This window comes from Schistocerca piceifrons, chromosome 3 (assembly GCF_021461385.2).
Source record: "Schistocerca piceifrons isolate TAMUIC-IGC-003096 chromosome 3, iqSchPice1.1, whole genome shotgun sequence".
Classification (NCBI taxonomy): domain Eukaryota; kingdom Metazoa; phylum Arthropoda; class Insecta; order Orthoptera; family Acrididae; genus Schistocerca; species Schistocerca piceifrons.
In genome coordinates, this window is record NC_060140.1 from 308,879,195 (window position 1) to 308,897,296 (window position 18,102).

Below are 18,102 nucleotides of genomic sequence, written 5' to 3' on the forward strand. Positions count from 1 at the left end.
ACTCAGGCATTATTTGCCACAAAAAAATGGATTGGAGACCTTTAGCTACTAGGAAAAATACTAGGCACACAGACATGGTGTTTGGAAATTGCTGTTACGAACTTCTTGGACTTGTAGAAGGGAATGAGTACAAAATATTTTGAATAGGAACCCTTGTCTGGAAACGTCTACAGCCATTCAAAAACATGTTTGCTAGATGGGTATGCAACAATGAAGTCGTGGCGGGGGTGGTTACTTTGGATTGGCTGATGTCTGTTCTACATCTCTGACCTGATTCGAGCCTCATTCACATTCTGTGAGTGTCAGAGCAACATGGATGAGAGTACATGTTTGCAGAATACACCAACATGATCCTCCTGAATGACAAAGCTCACGATAATGGAAGAGCTGCTTGTCGTCTTTATCAAGATTGTGCTCCACAATGTCTGACTCCATCGCATATTCTTTTTGCCACAATTATACAATGGCTTCAAGAAAGGGTACCTTCACTGTCAGCAGGTGTGATCGTGGTGCTCCAAGGACACACTGCACACCCGAATTGGAAGAGGCCGTAATGCATCACGTTGAAGAGAATTCATCAACAATTAAATGGGAAATTTCTTTAGCTGTTAATGAGTGGAACTGTAAAACAAGTGATGTACTGGGTCATACCTAATAAATTACTTGTAAAAGTGGTCACGATACCAACACGTTTTCAAATGGTTGTAGCACAGAAGCAGTACATTCTGGACATGTGTTCCAGTTCAAAATGTTATCTATTCACTTCCCTCTCCACTTTCTCGAATGCCTGGAATCCTTACCCAATCTGTTACCCCCGGAAACCATCCTTGTAACCATTGATGCCACTTCCTTATACACAAATATTCCGCACATCCAGGGCCTCGCTGCGATGGAGCACTTCCTTTCACGCAGATCACCTGCCACCCTCCCTAAAACCTCTTTCCTCATTACCTTAGCCAGCTTCATCCTGACCCACAACTTCTTCACTTTTGAAGGCCAGACATACCAACAATTAAAGGGAACAGCCATGGGTACCAGGATGGCCCCCTCGTACGCCAACCTATTCATGGGTCGCTTAGAGGAAGCCTTCTTGGTTACCCAGGCCTGCAAACCCAAAGTTTGGTACAGATTTACTGATGACATCTTCATGATCTGGACTCACAGTGAAGAAGAACTCCAGAATTTCCTCTCCAACCGCAACTCCTTTGGTTCCATCAGATTCACCTGGTCCTACTCCAAATCCCATGCCACTTTCCTTGACGTTGGCCTCCATCTGTCCAATGGCCAGCTTCACACGTCCGTCCACATCAAATCCACCAACAAGCAACAGTACCTCCATTATGACAGTTGCCACCCATTCCACATCAAACGGTCCCTTCCCTACAGCCTAGGTCTTCGTAGCAAACGAATCTGCTCCAGTCCGGAATCCCTGAACCATTACACCAACAACCTGAAAACAGCTTTCGCATCCCGCAACTACCCTCCTGACCTGGTACAGAAGCAAATAACCAGAGCCACTTCCTCATCCCCTCAAACCCAGAACCTCCCACAGAACAACCACAAAAGTGCCCCACTTGTCACAGGATACTTTCCGGGACTGGATCAGACTCTGAATGTGGCTCTTCAGCAGGGATACGACTTCCTCAAATCCTGCCCTGAAATGAGATCCATCCTTCATGAAATCCTCCCCACTCCACCAAGAGTGTCTTTCCGCCGTCCACCTAACCTTCGTAACCTCTTAGTTCATCCCTATAAAATCCCCAAACCACCTTCCCTACCCTCTGGCTCCTACCCTTGTAACCGCCCCCCGTGTAAAACCTGTCCCATGCACCCTCCCACCACCACCTACTCCAGTCCTGTAACCCGGAAGGTGTACACGATTAAAGGCAGAGCCGTGTGTGAAAGTACCCACGTGATTTACCAACTGACCTGCCTACACTGTGGAGCTTTCTATGTGGGAATGACCAGCAACAAACTGTCCATTCGCATGAATGGACACAGGCAGACAGTGTTTGTTGGTAATGAGTATCACCCTGTGGCTAAACATGCCTTGGTGCACAGCCAGCACATCTTGGCACAGTGTTACACCGTCCGGGTTATCTGGATACTTCCCACTAACACCAAACTGTCAGAACTCCGGAGATGGGAACTTGCCCTTCAGTATATCCTCTCCTCTCATTATCCGCCAGGCCTCAACCTCCGCTAATTTCAAGTTGCCGCCGCTCATACCTCACCTGTCTTTCAACATCTTTGCCTCTGTACTTCCGCCTCGACTGACATCTCTGCCCAAACTCTTTGCCTTTACAAATGTCTGCTGGTGTCTGTGTATGTGTGGATGGATATGTGTGTGTGTGCGAATGTATACCTGTCCTTTTTTCCCCCTAAGGTAAGTCTTTCCGCTTCCAGGATTGGAATGACTCCTTGCCCTCTCCCTTAAAACCCACATCCTTTCGTCTTTCCCTCTCCTTCCCTCTTTCCTGATGAAGCAACCGTTGGTTGCGAAAGCTTGAATTTTGTGTGTATGTTTGTGTTTGTTTGTGTGTCTATCGACCTGCCAGTGCTTTCGTTCGGTAAGTCACCTCATTTTTATATATATATATATATATATATATATATATATATTCACAAAAGTGACCACACCTCACGTACACATGACCGCTACCACTGGCTGCTCTGACCAGATTACTGGTTCTAATTATAACAGAATACTTTATGCTTCATTTTATCAAAAACTGCCAAACGATGCATAGCTAATCCACAAACAGTATAATCCACAACCTGATAATTGGGAGTTTGCTGTGTGCGATTTCAACCTCCTGACATGCTGCCATATCAATGGAGCTAACTGTACAATATCTGCATTCAGAAGAAAATGGCTGACATACAACGTATACAATATGTGCAAGATACCAATATGACAACATCTGCCATTGGAGGTTTTTGACGATCGTAATATCAACAGTTGTATCTAGGTACTTAAAAATTACTTAAGGCCAAAGCTGTATGATACTACAGAAAAAAAACAACGAAATTTGACAGTTTCAAGTAGAATGGTATCACTAAAAAAAAAATTATCAGCAGCTATTGGCCCAAGTTCAAAGAAAATCATCAAAACGGGGTCTTAAGACTTTGGACAGCTGCTACTTCCTTCACAGAGGTGAGAACTGACCCAGAAAATAAAGTTAAGGCCATGTTGGAGATGAGAAATTCCTGGATGGTAACCAGGGGATGGATGTGTAGCATAGGGAAAGGTTTACTTTGTAAGACGGTATGAACAGAGAGAGGTAAGATTCAATGTTAGCTTTAGTTGGTTTGGTTCAAGGGGTTGATGGCAAATAACTGCTTCTACTAAAGGATCACAAGAAGGAGATTCGATCTTTGATCGATTTAATTTGGATGTGGTGTTTCTGACGAAATCTATGAAAAGGACCGACACTTATTTAGGTTTGAGGTTCTCGGTGGATGGATTAACAACCAGTGTGTTTGGAGTTCTGTATTTCGTAGGTTATCGAGGGAGAGTTTAGGATGCAGCAGGTCGGAAAAGGTCTGTAAGGAAACATAAGGGAACTTTCAGAAGTTTGCAGTTGTGGGGGGGGGGGGAAGCTGTTTCATTGGGGAGGGGGGGGGTAGGTGTAGGGTTTACAATGGGTAGTGTATGACAGAGGTAATCTACAATGGGAGTAGCATGACAATAAACTGGATAACTTCTGAAGGTCGTGTTTGCATTTTCTTCCAGTTACTGGATAGCAAGGATTTCAATTTGAGGGATGTGTGTAGAGAAATAGAATTGCATAATAAGCATATCTTATGGTGGGAACATATGTAGTTCAGGGGTACTTGTTCATAGAAATTATTTTTTCATACAAGGCTCTGAAGGAACAGGGAATGGCAAAATCTTAGAAGTTGCTGTGACAGAAAGGGAGGAATCCAGAGATGGGAATTTTTATGACTATACAATTGAGGGGGGAAAGGGGAGGAGAATTCCATAGGTTAGGTAACATTTCAGGAACAGGATGTGAGGCTAGATTTTAGCTATGGAGAGGGATAGTTTTCTGAATTGATGTAGATATTCAGGGAAAGGAACAATTAAAAATGGAGTGTAGCTACAGAGGGGGGAAGCGAGATTGGAAATGACACTAGAGAGTTATAATTGGAGAGGAAAACATTATGAAGGTAAGTGATAATGTGTCAAACATGGAAAAGGACAAAGAAACACAAGATATGACAGTACAAGGGTATAAGGAAAAACACTGAGGTACTGCACAAGAAAAATGCAGCAGGAAATTACATGGCGGAGTGCAAGCCAGAGCTTGGCAGTGGGAATTCATTCAACTGAACAGTTGTAGCCAAAGGCAAATTTTGCCATTCAGCAACAGAACCTTCCGTTCTGCTCAACATGCTGAACTTCATTGGCTGCTTCACAAGCTTGCAGTTTTGTATCCTCTGATTCCATATTTTGCTAATGCATCCCCCCCCTTCCCCTCCTCCAATAACTAACCACCACTACACTTTGTCACGTGTCACATGCAACTTAGCCTGCTTGTGCCAGGACAGGCTCACAGGTGTCACATATTCTAATCCCATTCCCTTACTGCAATTCAACAAGCAGATGACATTTTGTTCTTTCACTCTTGTCTCCCAGTTCTTTCTTTCTTTTAAGAATACATAGCTGCAGCCCTTTGAAATCATATTCTTGAAACAGCAACATACCGCTTGCTACTACTTTTAGACATGAAGCTTTTCACGATGTTTATTCCATTTGTATCTTTTCTACTACTATAACAACATCTACTTATAAAGTTTGAGTTATAGGTAACACTCCTAACAGTGTGCTTTGGATAGACTTATTTATGTTATATGACTAAAACTTACTTGATTCGAATCCAAGAAATATAGCTGAGAAGTTTGTTGCCATGACACCAGAGAAGTGTGATAGCTTGTGTGTGGAACAAATGCAGCTGCCACAATCTCAGAATCAACCAAAGCTGGTTTTCTGAACATCGGCTGCGGGCAGTTTGGTCGGAATATAACCACTGAAAGAAGAAGGGCATTGTCACTGAAAAAACAACTTAATCATTTACATAGCAGACAGCCCCACAACAATCTCCACCTCCACCCCCACCCCCACCCCCTGCCCCCTCACCCACACAAACTTCAGATCCCATCACTTATGTCAGCTGTTCAAATCACATCTACTGTATCTCAAATTAAATTCTTTTTGTCTTGTGTAACCAACCATGGTGCAGAAAGATAAAGCAAATAAATAAACACTACATCACATGCAGTATAAATACAAATTAATGACTAAAACAAGTTAACTCTGTTGCCCTATCTTGCCTTCTGTCTACCTTTATGTCTCCAGGGTCAGTGGACTGCTAGAACTCTGAGGTTCTGTGCGTCCCATGCAATGTGTATAGTGGCATGGACTCGTCTTTCTGATTGCCCTCTGGTAGACCCTTTTCAGGTGTGGATCATAATCTTGCACCAGCGCAGTGACACAGTGGTGGTCAGTGAGCTGACCACTCGCACTGTTGTGCACATGGGTATGCAGAGCAGCTGAATGTGGTACCTTCACTTGACCAACTGACTGCTTGGATGCTTCTACAGCTATCTTCATAAAAGCAGTCATCTGCTGCATCATGTTATCAAATATGAATTGAGCTTGATGACCAGGCTGCCAATGTTGCTACTTCTCATGGCATCAGCATAGCCTTTGGAATGCACTGCCAAGATGTTATGGTCAGCAGCTACAGCATCACCGCCTTCACGGTGTCAGCAACCCACCTGGTCTTCTTATGCACAGTGGGGGTATAGTTTGCTTACACTGCTGTGTGCCCCACATGTCCAGGTCATGCAGGTTGCTCACCAGCATCTGCAAAGTGCGCTCTGTGGCACATGCGCACCATCTTCTGGAGTGTAGGGTAGCCACAGCTGCTGTGTCAGTGGCTGGCAGCTGTGGCAGGTATGTTCTGGCAATTTTGTTCAGGTGTACCTGGGTGCAGATCTTGGATGGCATACTTTGTCACACTGCAGGCATATTACCCCTGGCTGGTGTGCAGACAGCATTGCTAGCTCAGACGGCCACCAGCACGCTTCACGCAGATGTCAGTTATCGAGCAGTGGCATACCACAAACCTGGTGCCCTGACATTTGACACGTTGTGGCGATTCACATCATGGTTTACAGTTTTCTACTGTGACCAGAATCTCCAACATCTGGCAATGTTGAACAACATCCAATTTACAGTATCATCCATACTGACAATCAGCAGAAGGGGCCTACCCTCCTCAAAGTCTGGGACTCTCATACACTCCATGGTGCACACCCCAAACCCGAGGTTCTCAAGCTCTTCAAGCAAGTGATCAAGCTGAGTCATCCACGAGAAGCCGTGAAATAAAACACTGATTAAATTGTCCAGTTCCATGTCATAACTGTAGAACGGCCAGTGGATTGCAGCCACTCCACTCGTCATGCTGCAGTAATCAACACAGTTGCAGAGATTAATTTGCACAATGCCTTTTCTTGATGATTTCACATTTAAGTCTGATTTGGTCCACTATGATATTTGTCTTTTATTCAGAAGATGACTGGTGGTGGCCTCAGTTCCTTCATTGTTGCAGATTGTAGGCCAATGGAGCTGTGGCCAAGATAGTCCTTTGTGATGGTTGCTGCTGTGCCAGAGTAATCTCCTTCCTCCTCCAGGACGACAAAGGCACCTCCAAGGCTGCTGAGCTATGACAATGCATGACTCTCTTTGCCCGGTGCTTGTGACCGACATTCATGACTGGCAACGAATGGAGATCACCCTCATTTGTCAACCACTACTTTCTGATTGCACACCTTGTTAGCATGTGGATTCCTAGCAGTCGGTTTCTTCCTCCAGTCACCATTTTCAGGTGCTTGAAAACTGCAGCATTCTTGTAGCTCTTTATTGAGCTGAAACTTTTTGAGCTGCCAATCTCTGCACTGCTGCAGTCTTGCCTGGTGACCCTGCATGATGTTGGCATATGCAATGCTCCTACTGTCATTTCACTTCAGTGAGGCCTTCGATGACACACTTTCCATTGCTGAGCATCGGCAGCAAAGGGAGATGTGGGCAGAGCACTCACATTTCCATATTCTCATGGTTGTCTGCTGTCATGGCTGGGGTCACCATAGTTGGGGGCTGGATGAGGCCGGCGGCAGAGCAGGCTCTTCCAGACAGCAATGCACCAAACCCTTCAGTTTGTTAAATATTGCACTAAATTCCTTCCATGCCCACATCATCTCACTAAGGGTGACGGTCGATAACAGATGACTTTGGAAATTTGTGGCAAGTTCTATGGGACCAAACTGCTGAGATCATCGGCCCCTAGGCTTACACACAACTCAGTCTAACTTGACCTAACTTACGCTAAGGACAAAACACACACCCACGCCCAAGGGAGGACTCGAACCTCCAACTGGGCGAGCCGCAGACCACATTGCTACCCGACAGGGCACAGATGACTTTCATCCACCCCAAAATCCCCCTCTTTTGGGCTGCCTTTCCTACCTCTGCACATCCCTATCATTTGGGAAAATTGTCTTTCACCTCTATTCCACTCTATTCCTTCCTATCTCATCCACTCTCTCTTTCACGGCCCAGCTCATCACCCAAAACCAGCTCTCCGTATCCTCCATCACACTATGAATTTTTTGCCAGTAAAGAGTCTACCTTAACGCACACATGCAGTCAGAATTTTATTTTTACGGAAGATACTGAAACACTACTACTTAAATAGTATAAAACTTTTGCCAAAGATGAACAATTCTTTGTATTCACAGTCTATAATGCATAGTAACTTTAAGAACTTAACAAAAATTTATGAAGATAAGTATGTAATTACTTACATTCATTTTCAGCAGACACAGCAGCCATCAAATTTGATTTTGGATCAGCAGCCAGAATGCTGAGCTTGAAAGGCACCATCCACATCAATGATAACGTTATTACGTTCCACACATATATTCCACATGGAGAAGCACTAACAATGAGATGGACACAGTCCTGTTGCCCAAAGTTTACCTGACTGGGAGTTTAATACAACAAATTAAAAACGAACAAAAATTATTACCAGCAACTATAAATATTACGAATTATAGTGCATTAAAAGTGGCATGGAGGGCTGTCTGTTTAACAGTTTACCAACACGAATACAAACAGTGTAGTGTTAATGGACACACAACCGTAATAACAAAGTTAAATTTTCAGTTTTTACCTTTAAAACAGCTCCCTCATCAAACAGGATAAGCTGACAAATATCACACAGGAAAGGAAAGCTAAAGAGGTGTTCGGAGCAGGAAAATTAGCTCAGAATTCTAATTCAGTAAGACAAGGTTTCAAAAGCATCTTGAAGACTGGACTGCAATAACCACTATTAGTACCAGTACCAAGCTGCAAGCACCAACAGGACAATGATGAGAACTAAAAAGGACATAGCTAGAAAGAAATGACAAGATGCAGGTGAAAATAAAACACTGAGGAAGAACTACGGTCCAAACAGAAATGAGAGAAGCACGGACTTGGATCACTTTCCACCTCTTAACCCTCTCCGCGAACTCTGAGTTCTCTTCCATAGTTCCCTCTCTACTCTCTGGGTTTTGTTAACATTTTATGACTTTCTTTCTGATAACTGTTTTTCTTTATCTACATTTCTAACCCCTACACCTACACACACAAAAATTCTCTATTTCTTTAAATTGATGTATTTCAGTCCCTTTCTGCCATTCAGAATCTTTCATTTTCATCCGCATCTTTATATTTCTTTCCAGTTTTAGTGTTCAACTGTGATGACTCCCTCCTATGCACACACACAAGCACACAAACACATGTACATGCACTCCCCCCCCCCCCCCCCAACTAACACATGTACATCATGTTCCACACACCATATCCTGAAGGAAAACCCTCAGGGAAGAGGAATAAATTAACACAGATAGACATAAGCTGCTATATTTAAACTGAGCTTGCATGGACTGCAAACGATTATAATGAGATTTGCAGGAAAACCTACTTTGGAAAAAAGGGGAAAACTGCTATCACCCTATGTTGTATTAGATATACTCTAATTAAAACTGCTTGTTATTAATGTTTCTCATGTGGCATGACAGCATTACCACTGCTTGAAACTCCTGCATGGTTATGGGTGACAGATGCAGTGCTTCACTTCAAAAGTAATGTTACTTATATTTTTTTGGTCTGTACCACAAATGGTAAAAACATAACTCTTATAGGATCACTTTGTTGTCTGTCTGTATGACAGTTAAGACCTCTTTTTCTCAGGAACAAGTAGAGATATCAAGTTGAATTTTATATCACATACTGGGGTCTACAGTCTTGGGAGTGTAAAAAATTTAAGCTTGTAAGTCAATATAATGAAGAGATACAGCCATTTATGTCATATATTTTGGTTCTCACAAACTCACTCCACAAAATCTACAGGTTACTTCTCCTTGACCTAGAATCATGAAATTTGGCAACAAGAACTGCTACACGGTACAAATAAAGGAAAGAATCTGAAAACCACAAAAAAATATTTTTGCCATTTGCTGTTCACCTGTCTGTCTGTCTGACTATTCAGACCCCTTTTACACAGAAACAACTAATGGCACCCAGTTGAAATTAATATCAGATGCTAAAGTCTACAGTCCGTGGCAGTGTAAAAATGTTAAGCTTCTAAATCAGTGTAATCAACAGATACATCTATTTATGTCACATATTTTGATGCTCACAAACTCATTTGTCAAAGAAATCTATATACACACTTATTTATGTCACTTATTTTGATAAATGCAAACTCACTTGCCACAGAAATCTATATATTGGGTTGGTGAATAAGTTCCTACTATTTTTGTTTTGCAAGCTGGTATTCCAGTTGCTATGGGTTTATTTATTGATTTTCATATTTTTTGTAGTTCGCTGTTACTATTTAAGTTTACATATTGCCATTTTGAGATAATGGTGGGGCTGTGGATACTACGAAATGGTATGCCAAGTGGGGGAAATCAGAACATTTCTAATATATTCTTCTGTCAGTTCAATAGAGGGGTGACAGCAGCGAAGGCAGCCAAAAACATTTGTGTTGTGTATGGTGATAAAGCCATTGTACAGAGCACAGCAAGGAAATAGTTTATCTCATTTTAAGAAGCGTTGCTTTGACATTTGTGACTCTCTCCGTTCAGGAAGACCTTCGGAGTTTGATGATGATTATTTAGACACATTAATCCATAAAGATCCACATCAGTGTACTCAAGAACTGGCAAATGTGATGAATTATGGTCATTCCACCCTCATGCATCATTTGCATGCAATGGGAAAAGTTCAAAAATCGTGAGTATGGGTACCACATTGTCTAAACCAAAATTATAAAAATCAGTGGATGGCCATATGTGCATCTCTGGTTGTTCTCTGGTTGGCTTGTGAATAACATGGCCATTCCTATCCTGTGCCATTACTGGTGACAAGAAATGGTGTCTTTATGCTAACATAAGAAGAAAAAAAAGGGATATTTGACCCAAAACAAAGCAGCAACTGCCCGTACAAAGACCTTCTTGCATCCACAATAGATAATGTTATGCATCTGGTAAAACAGAGATGGTGTGGTATACTACAAATTGCTTTCACAAGATGTAACCATCACTGCTGACATTCATTGTCAACTGAGACATCTTGCAGATGCAATCCAAGAAAGACAACCCAAAGAGTGCATGAAATGGTGCTACTAAACAATAACACCTGCCCGCATTCTGTTAGACTGACAAAAAACACTATACAGGAGTTGGGTTGGAAGTCATTCCGCACCAGTGTTATTCACCTGATATTGTGGCCTCAGATTTTCACCTTTCCTGCTCTCTATCAAACAATCTTCAAGGAAGTTTCTTTCTGGATGAAAATGAGATCCAAACATGGCTTGATGAGTTCTTCGCTTAAAAAACAAATTATTTCTACAGTCATGGAATTGAAAAGCTACCCCAGCATTGGAAGATTACTGCAAATAACGAAGGAGAATATACTACTGATGAATTACTGATAACTAAAGTCTCTGTTATGTGTATCTGTTGTTTTTATTAAACTTATGGAAAAACACTATGAATGTACGCACCAACTCAATATACATGCAGTGGTTAAGCATGTGCCTAAATACTGAGAGATCATGGAGTCAAACCTCATATGCACCACAGTTTTTCAGGCTGCATTTTAACCTAGCCTTTGTATCTCAACAATGTGAGCAATTGTGTGAAACAACAAGTGGTTTAGATTCCACATTAAACTGTGGGTCCCCTTTCCCCAGTTGGATAAACAGGGTAGGATAGGAGCACGCAACTCATCAAGGTGGTGTCTAATAGAAACACTTGTGCCAAGCCATAGAGACACACAAAATTATTATTATTATTATTATTATTATTATTATTGGTCTTTAAATATGTCCGCTTGTGTCTGTATGTGTGGATGGATATGTGCGTGTGTGCGAGTGTATACCTGTCCTTTTTCCCCCCTAAGGTAAGTCTTTCCGCTCCCGGGATTGGAATGACTCCTTACCCTCTCCCTTAAAACCCACTTCCTTTCGTCTTCCCCTCTCCTTCCCTCTTTCCTGATGAGGCAACAGTTTGTTGCGAAAGCTTGAATTTTGTGTGTATGTTTGTGTGTCTATCGACCTGCCAGCGCTTTTGTTCGGTAAGTCACCTCATCTTTGTTTTTATATATTATTATTATTATCTGTATACGTAATTAAGTTGGGGAAGAATCAACAGAGTTCAAGATCTACTAGCACTCGTCAGATTTTTTTCTGGAGCAATGCTGGCATTACTGGACTTAAGATAGCTACCTTATCTACAACATAAGAGGTCTGTTCAAAAAATATGGAACATTCATAATTTTGCATTAATGGTGTGTTGAAGCAAAATGCGATTGGCATCCCTAAAAATGCCTCTGTTTAATGTGTAATTGGCAGAAGTTTCATTGTTGTATGTCTGTTTGTCATTGTTCAGTGCTGTATTCAGGAGAGAGTTGCATCACACAGTATGTGAATTTCGAGATGACAGTTAGAGAAGCAATGCATCTGCATTAAATTATACATGAAACTCCCAAAAACCTTTACAGAGACACACCAAATGATGCAGGAATCCTACAGTGATGAGTGCTTAAGCCATATTCAGCATTATGAATTGTTCACACAGTTTAAAAATGGCCAGACAGAAGTTAAAGATGACCCTCATTCACGACGTCTACCAACGATGCTCGTCAGGAACATCAATGAAATTATGCATGCCATCCGAAGACTGATTATCCACGAGATTACAGAAGAATGTAACATTTCAGTTCGATCATGCCATGAAATCCTGACACAGCATTGTGGACTGCATCATGTTGCCACCAAGTTCATCCCAAGGTTCACGAGTCAAGATCAGAAAGACCTTTGCAAAGCAATCTGTGGAGAGCTTTTGGATCTCGCAAATGAGAACAAGATGTTCCTTAAAAGAATCATTGCTGGTGATGAGGCATGGGTCTACGGTCACGAAGTTGAGACTAAGGTTCAACCTCCGAAATGGGTCAGGAACGGTTCTCCAAGACCAAGAAAAACTAGTCAGATCACATCAAATGTCAAAGCCATGCCGATAGTTTTCTTTGACTTTGAAGGATTGGTTCATCATAAGTTCATGCCACAGGGACAAACTGTTAATTGATGGTACTATCAGGGCGTGTTCCAACACCTGCAAGAAAATGTGAGAGAGATAAAATGTGGAGAGATAAAATGTGGATAGATAATTCACGGCTCTTGCACCACAATAATGCACCCGCACATTCATTCCTGTGGATGAGTGATTATTGTGCACAAAAACAAAATCACTGTCTGCCTATCCTCTGTACTCTCCAGACTTGGCCACTTAGGACCTTTTTTTTTTTTTAATTTCCAAAGTTGAAAACCCCATTTAAAGGACGAATATTTGCAAAAATAGACAAGATAAAACAAATTCGCAGGCGGCACTTTGCGCAATCCAGGAAGAAGCATGCCAAGGCTGCTTCTGGAAACAGTGTTGGGAGTGATGTATCAAATGTGGAGGAGAGTATTTAAAAGGAGACCATTCACAATAAGTAAAAGGTAAGTGTAAAAAATTTTGGGGCTAAGTTCCAGAATTTTCTGAACAGACCTCATACATCCGGGACTGTGACTTATAAAGTGAGAAGTTCTAGTAAGCACTTTTTTCAGTATGAGATCAATGGTAACTACCAAACATTGTTTTTCTTTCAAGAAAGATAGATTGAAACCTTATCCTTATTAGCTAGGGACCTGAAAAATGTAGCCCCTATTTTGGGTGAAGTAGGTTTTTTTTATTATAAACATAAATTTAAAAGTTTGCCACACTACATGCCTGAACACAAAATTGATCATAAAAAGAGACAGAGAAGGTGATTGGAGCTGAAATTATCATGATGATGATGATGATGGTGGTGGTGGTGATGGTGATGATGACAATAATAATAATAATAATAATAATAATAATAATAATAATAACAATAATAAAGTAACGATAACAATGAAGAAATAGTTTTACCCTCTATAGTAAGAGCTTTTTGAGTGAATGTTTGCTTTTGCAAAAAACATTTCATGGGGATTCATAGCCATGCGATCCATACTTGAAAAAGCAACATAGCTCTGGAAAGATATTTAAGAGTAGAAATGGAACTGATAATACACCTATTCACACTTTACAGGAAGATTCTCAGTGTGGTCAGGAAGATTCTCAGTGTGGTTGAAATACATTGACCAGTTTTGTTTTCCAGACATGCACCATCACCACAAACAAACAAGAATTTAGATTGCCGAACGGCAGAGGAATGGTGCAGGGGAACAGGCTCCATCTCCCTTTAGCAGTGCAGCCAGCCTACACACAAGTTCTATGTTTCTGTGAAAACAGAATTGACACACAGTCATACAGATTGGCAGTCCCTTCTACTGTTGTGAGAGTCATTCTCTAACACCATGATGAACCAGGGTTACTCTCTTCACTAATTACACAATAAGAAAATAAAGCAATGAGCAACACACAACCCAAAGCAAAGTGGAATGCATTAAGCTTTTGGTAGCGGCTATTGCACAATTGTTTGATGAGGTAGCAGCATCATAAACAAGGTAGCTCACGATGTATCAGTACTGGTATCTTACACAACCATAGTTCAGAACATCCCCCACCTAAACCTGTCATGTTAAAGTATCTGCATAACACCAATTTTAGCTTGCAAACATACATATGCATTCTTTATTACAAGAAGCTAAATTCCACAGCTGTGCCCTACATTGTCATATGTGGCATGTATCTTATAGAGAGCTTTCAACCACCCACAGTGGACATTGTTTCAAAGCATAACTTACAAGTGTACGCACTTTGATACATTGCTGAATTCGCACATTGGTACACTCTGCTTTTCAAACACGTTTTTGCATACATTCTCTTTTCAATCTGGGCTTCACCAGATGAATACCTATAATCAAAAATAGTTTACTTTTTGAATTTTTATATGTACAAAATAACACAATTTCAAACTATCTCTGATAAAACAGTTCATCTGGATACAATTTATTATGGAACATCTAAATTTGTATTTCCACACGCTGAGGCACAATTTGCATCTGTATTCACGTTTATTGCAAACAAAGATGTTTCAGGTTGCTTTTAATAACCACTGGCATGAAGAATTACTATAATTATCGACAGATTTTCCAAATTTGAAAACAAAGAATTTTCAAACGAATTAAATAAATATATTATGATTAATTTCTTGATAGTACTTGGCCATAATATTTTATCGTACAAGAAACTGACAGCCAGAAACAACATGATGGCACATACTAACACGTAAAAAAAAAAAAAAAAAAAAAAAAAAAAAAAAAAAAAAAAAAAAAAAAAAAAAGAAATTTACCACCATTGTGAAAGGAAGGAGGTAGAGAGGGGGGGGGGGGGCAGAGTGGTAATTCATACTCCCATGTTATCACTCCAATATTTTGTTAAAGTATGACCACCTGTTACCCATATTTCACTGATCCAAATCATGATTTCAAAATTGAAATCTTTCACTTTTCGCAGGAATCCAGATCACCAAATTTGTATCTGCTCACTCTGTCAACATTTTATGACCTGAAATTATTCTGCATTTGAAACCAAAAGTCTTGAGGACACATCTTAATGATGATTTACTGCCCTTAAAAAGATTGGACTCACACAGTGTGGTAAGAGGATTATCTACAGTATGATGCATTCCAAGATGATAACAACATTCAATGCTACACTGAATTGCATCTTGTGTCAAAGGATCCAGAACAATTAGGTGTTTCTAAACATTTCTCTTCTTACTTCGCCTATCATGGTTTGCAAGCCCTGTTTCAGTGTTCTCTTCCATGTATTTTCACTGCCAATACCACACTAACTGTCATTCACCCCGTACCCATTCTAGCTTTGCTGATGTGACTGGTATGATAAGTTTGCCGATCTCTTATTTTTGAAAGTATTCACATAGGAATTGTCATGATTATCCTTTAAAAGCAATTCCTTGTCTGCCTTTCTTTGCTATTGTGTTTGGATCCTGAAGCTTGAGTCTGCCCTCTTTTATTTTGTATTTCAACAGACATGATAAAGACACCAAAAATAGTAACTGAAATATAGCAAACAGTAAGTTATAATTCAAAACATCTGAAACAGAGCACCCATGTAGTATACAATGCACTATTCATCACTGTTGGGAGCACAGTAGCAATGGGGGAAATTGCTGCATTGTGACGGGGAGAGTTCTGATCGGAGGAAATCAGATTGGAAGAATGAAGTGTCAAGTAACAAATTATTTTAAACAGATTATAGTTACGTATTGTACACCTCCTCCTCCTACTACTACTACTACTACTACTACTACTACTACTTCTTACCAATATCAATACTGCTGTTTATTTAATTATTCTGAATACATTGATGATCATCAAAGAATGAAATTTATCTTAAAGACATAAAATGAGTGGCAACAAGTTTAGGTCACAACGAAAGTAATAAAATTTCTATAAGTTTCTTTATTATGTGACCTGCAGCATATATTATGTCACAATAGGACATTATGCAGAGAATTACTAGACAGTATACTGCTCCATATTTTATTTTTGTGTATAAGCTTGTCTCGGCTTTACAGCCTTCATCAGCACATGTCCTGATGTTGTAGATGGACATATGTTAACTATAAGTAAACTATTACTGCTCCCATAGTCGTTGTAGGTAATAGTTTTTCAGTCAAATTTTAAAACTGTTCAATTATTTGATGTTTATTGTATATTACAATAATTTTTTTATTATTTTGACAGTCTTGGAAAAATATCTGTGAGTAAAGAACTAGCTTTCAAATTTGAGTGTCTACAACTATCAAAATAATGAAAAACTTATTATAATACACATGCAATATCAAATCAGTGAACAACTTTAAAAATGTTACTGAAAAAATATTATGTCCATCAACCGAGGACAGCAGCAACAGTATACCCAAAGTTGACATATGTCCATCTACAATGTCAGGATATACACTGATGAAACAATAAAGCTAAAATAAGATTATAAGTCGTTGTCTTCCATCCAAAAACTGGTTTGATGCAGCTCTCCATGCTACTGTATCCTGTGCAAGCCTCTTCACCTTCGAGTAACTACTGCAACCTACATCCTTTTGAATCTGCTTTCTTTATTCATCTCTTGGTTTCTCTCTTCAATTTTTAACCCCCCGCCCTCCCAACACAAGGTTGTGCCACTAATTTCTCTTCTGCCAAATTCTATTCAGTACCTCCTAATTAGTTACATGATCTACCTATCTTAGGCCGGTATTACACTATCTAATTTCTTTGTCAAAGATGTGATCAAATATTCCGTCAAATATATTTGACAAACATCTTTGACGTAGCGCTAGCAGGGGTATTATGCTGTCATCATATTTCATCAAAGTTCAAGATGGCTGACAACAACAACTTGTTATTAATCGCAGCAGTTGCATGTACCTCAATTGCACTGTGTGCACATGCGGAAGAGAAGCGGGGAAAAAAAGGAAACATACCTGGGTGAAGCCGTGGGTTTTACGACGACACGATAAAAGCATTCAACAAAACTTGTTACGTGAGCTTATAGTGGCGGACGTCAAGTCGTACATCAATTACTTAAGAATGGATGAGCATACATTTCTGTATGTGCTCAATGAAGTGTATCCTCATATCACAAAGAACAATATTTACTTAAGAACTGCTACATCTGCAGAAGACAGGCTCACTGCAACACATTACAGGAGAGGGTTAGGTTAGGTTAGGTTAGGTTAGGTTAGGTTAGGTTAGGTTAGGTTAGGTCAGCTCAGGTCTCCAATCTTCGTAATCTATTTTTGTATTCAGCGTGCCTCACGTTGTAAAGTGCCTCATCAGCTTCATACATCTCTATTAATTTTGTAGTTGTCGGCACACACCAATTGTATTTACCGGTACTGTTTATAAAAACTCTACAGACAACAGAATGCAGCGATGCTAGCACTCCATGTGGTAACATGTCACATTGCAGTGAACAGAAGACAAGCGACTTCTTTGATCAAATCTACAGCGAGGCCCTAGATTGGATCAAATATTGGACGACATTTAACAAAGTTCCCTATTACACCATCAAATATCTTTGACAAAGATATTTGATAGTGTAATACTGGCCTTATCATCAACAATCTTCTGTAGCACCACATTTCAAAAGCTTCTATTCTCTTCTGTTTACCGTCCATGTTTCACTGCCATACATGGCTACACTCCATACAAATACTTTCAGGAAATACTTTCTGACACTTAAATCTATACTCGATGTTAACAAATTTCTCTTCTTCAGAAATGCTTTCTTGCCATTGGCAGTCAACATTTTATATCCTCTCTACTTTGACCATCATCAGTTATTTTGCTGTCTAAATACCAAAACTCATCCACTACTCTAAGTGTCTCATTTCCTAATCTAATTCCCTCAGCATCGCCGGATTTAGTTCAACTACATTCCATTATCCTTATTTTGGTTTTGTTTATTTTCATCTTGTATTCTCCATTC

The 18,102-nt window shown here is 40.3% G+C and overlaps 1 protein-coding gene across 1 annotated transcript in view; it reads right to left on the reverse strand.

Annotated features, from left to right (window-relative positions):
• LOC124790035 (WD repeat-containing protein 75) overlaps window positions 1–18,102 on the reverse strand; it is a 199,549-nt gene that overhangs the window by 110,288 nt on the left and 71,159 nt on the right. Inside the window, 2 exon segments of the mRNA XM_047257591.1 lie at window positions 4,873–5,033; window positions 7,873–8,051. Of these exon segments, the coding sequence (XP_047113547.1) occupies window positions 4,873–5,033; window positions 7,873–8,051 (340 nt within the window).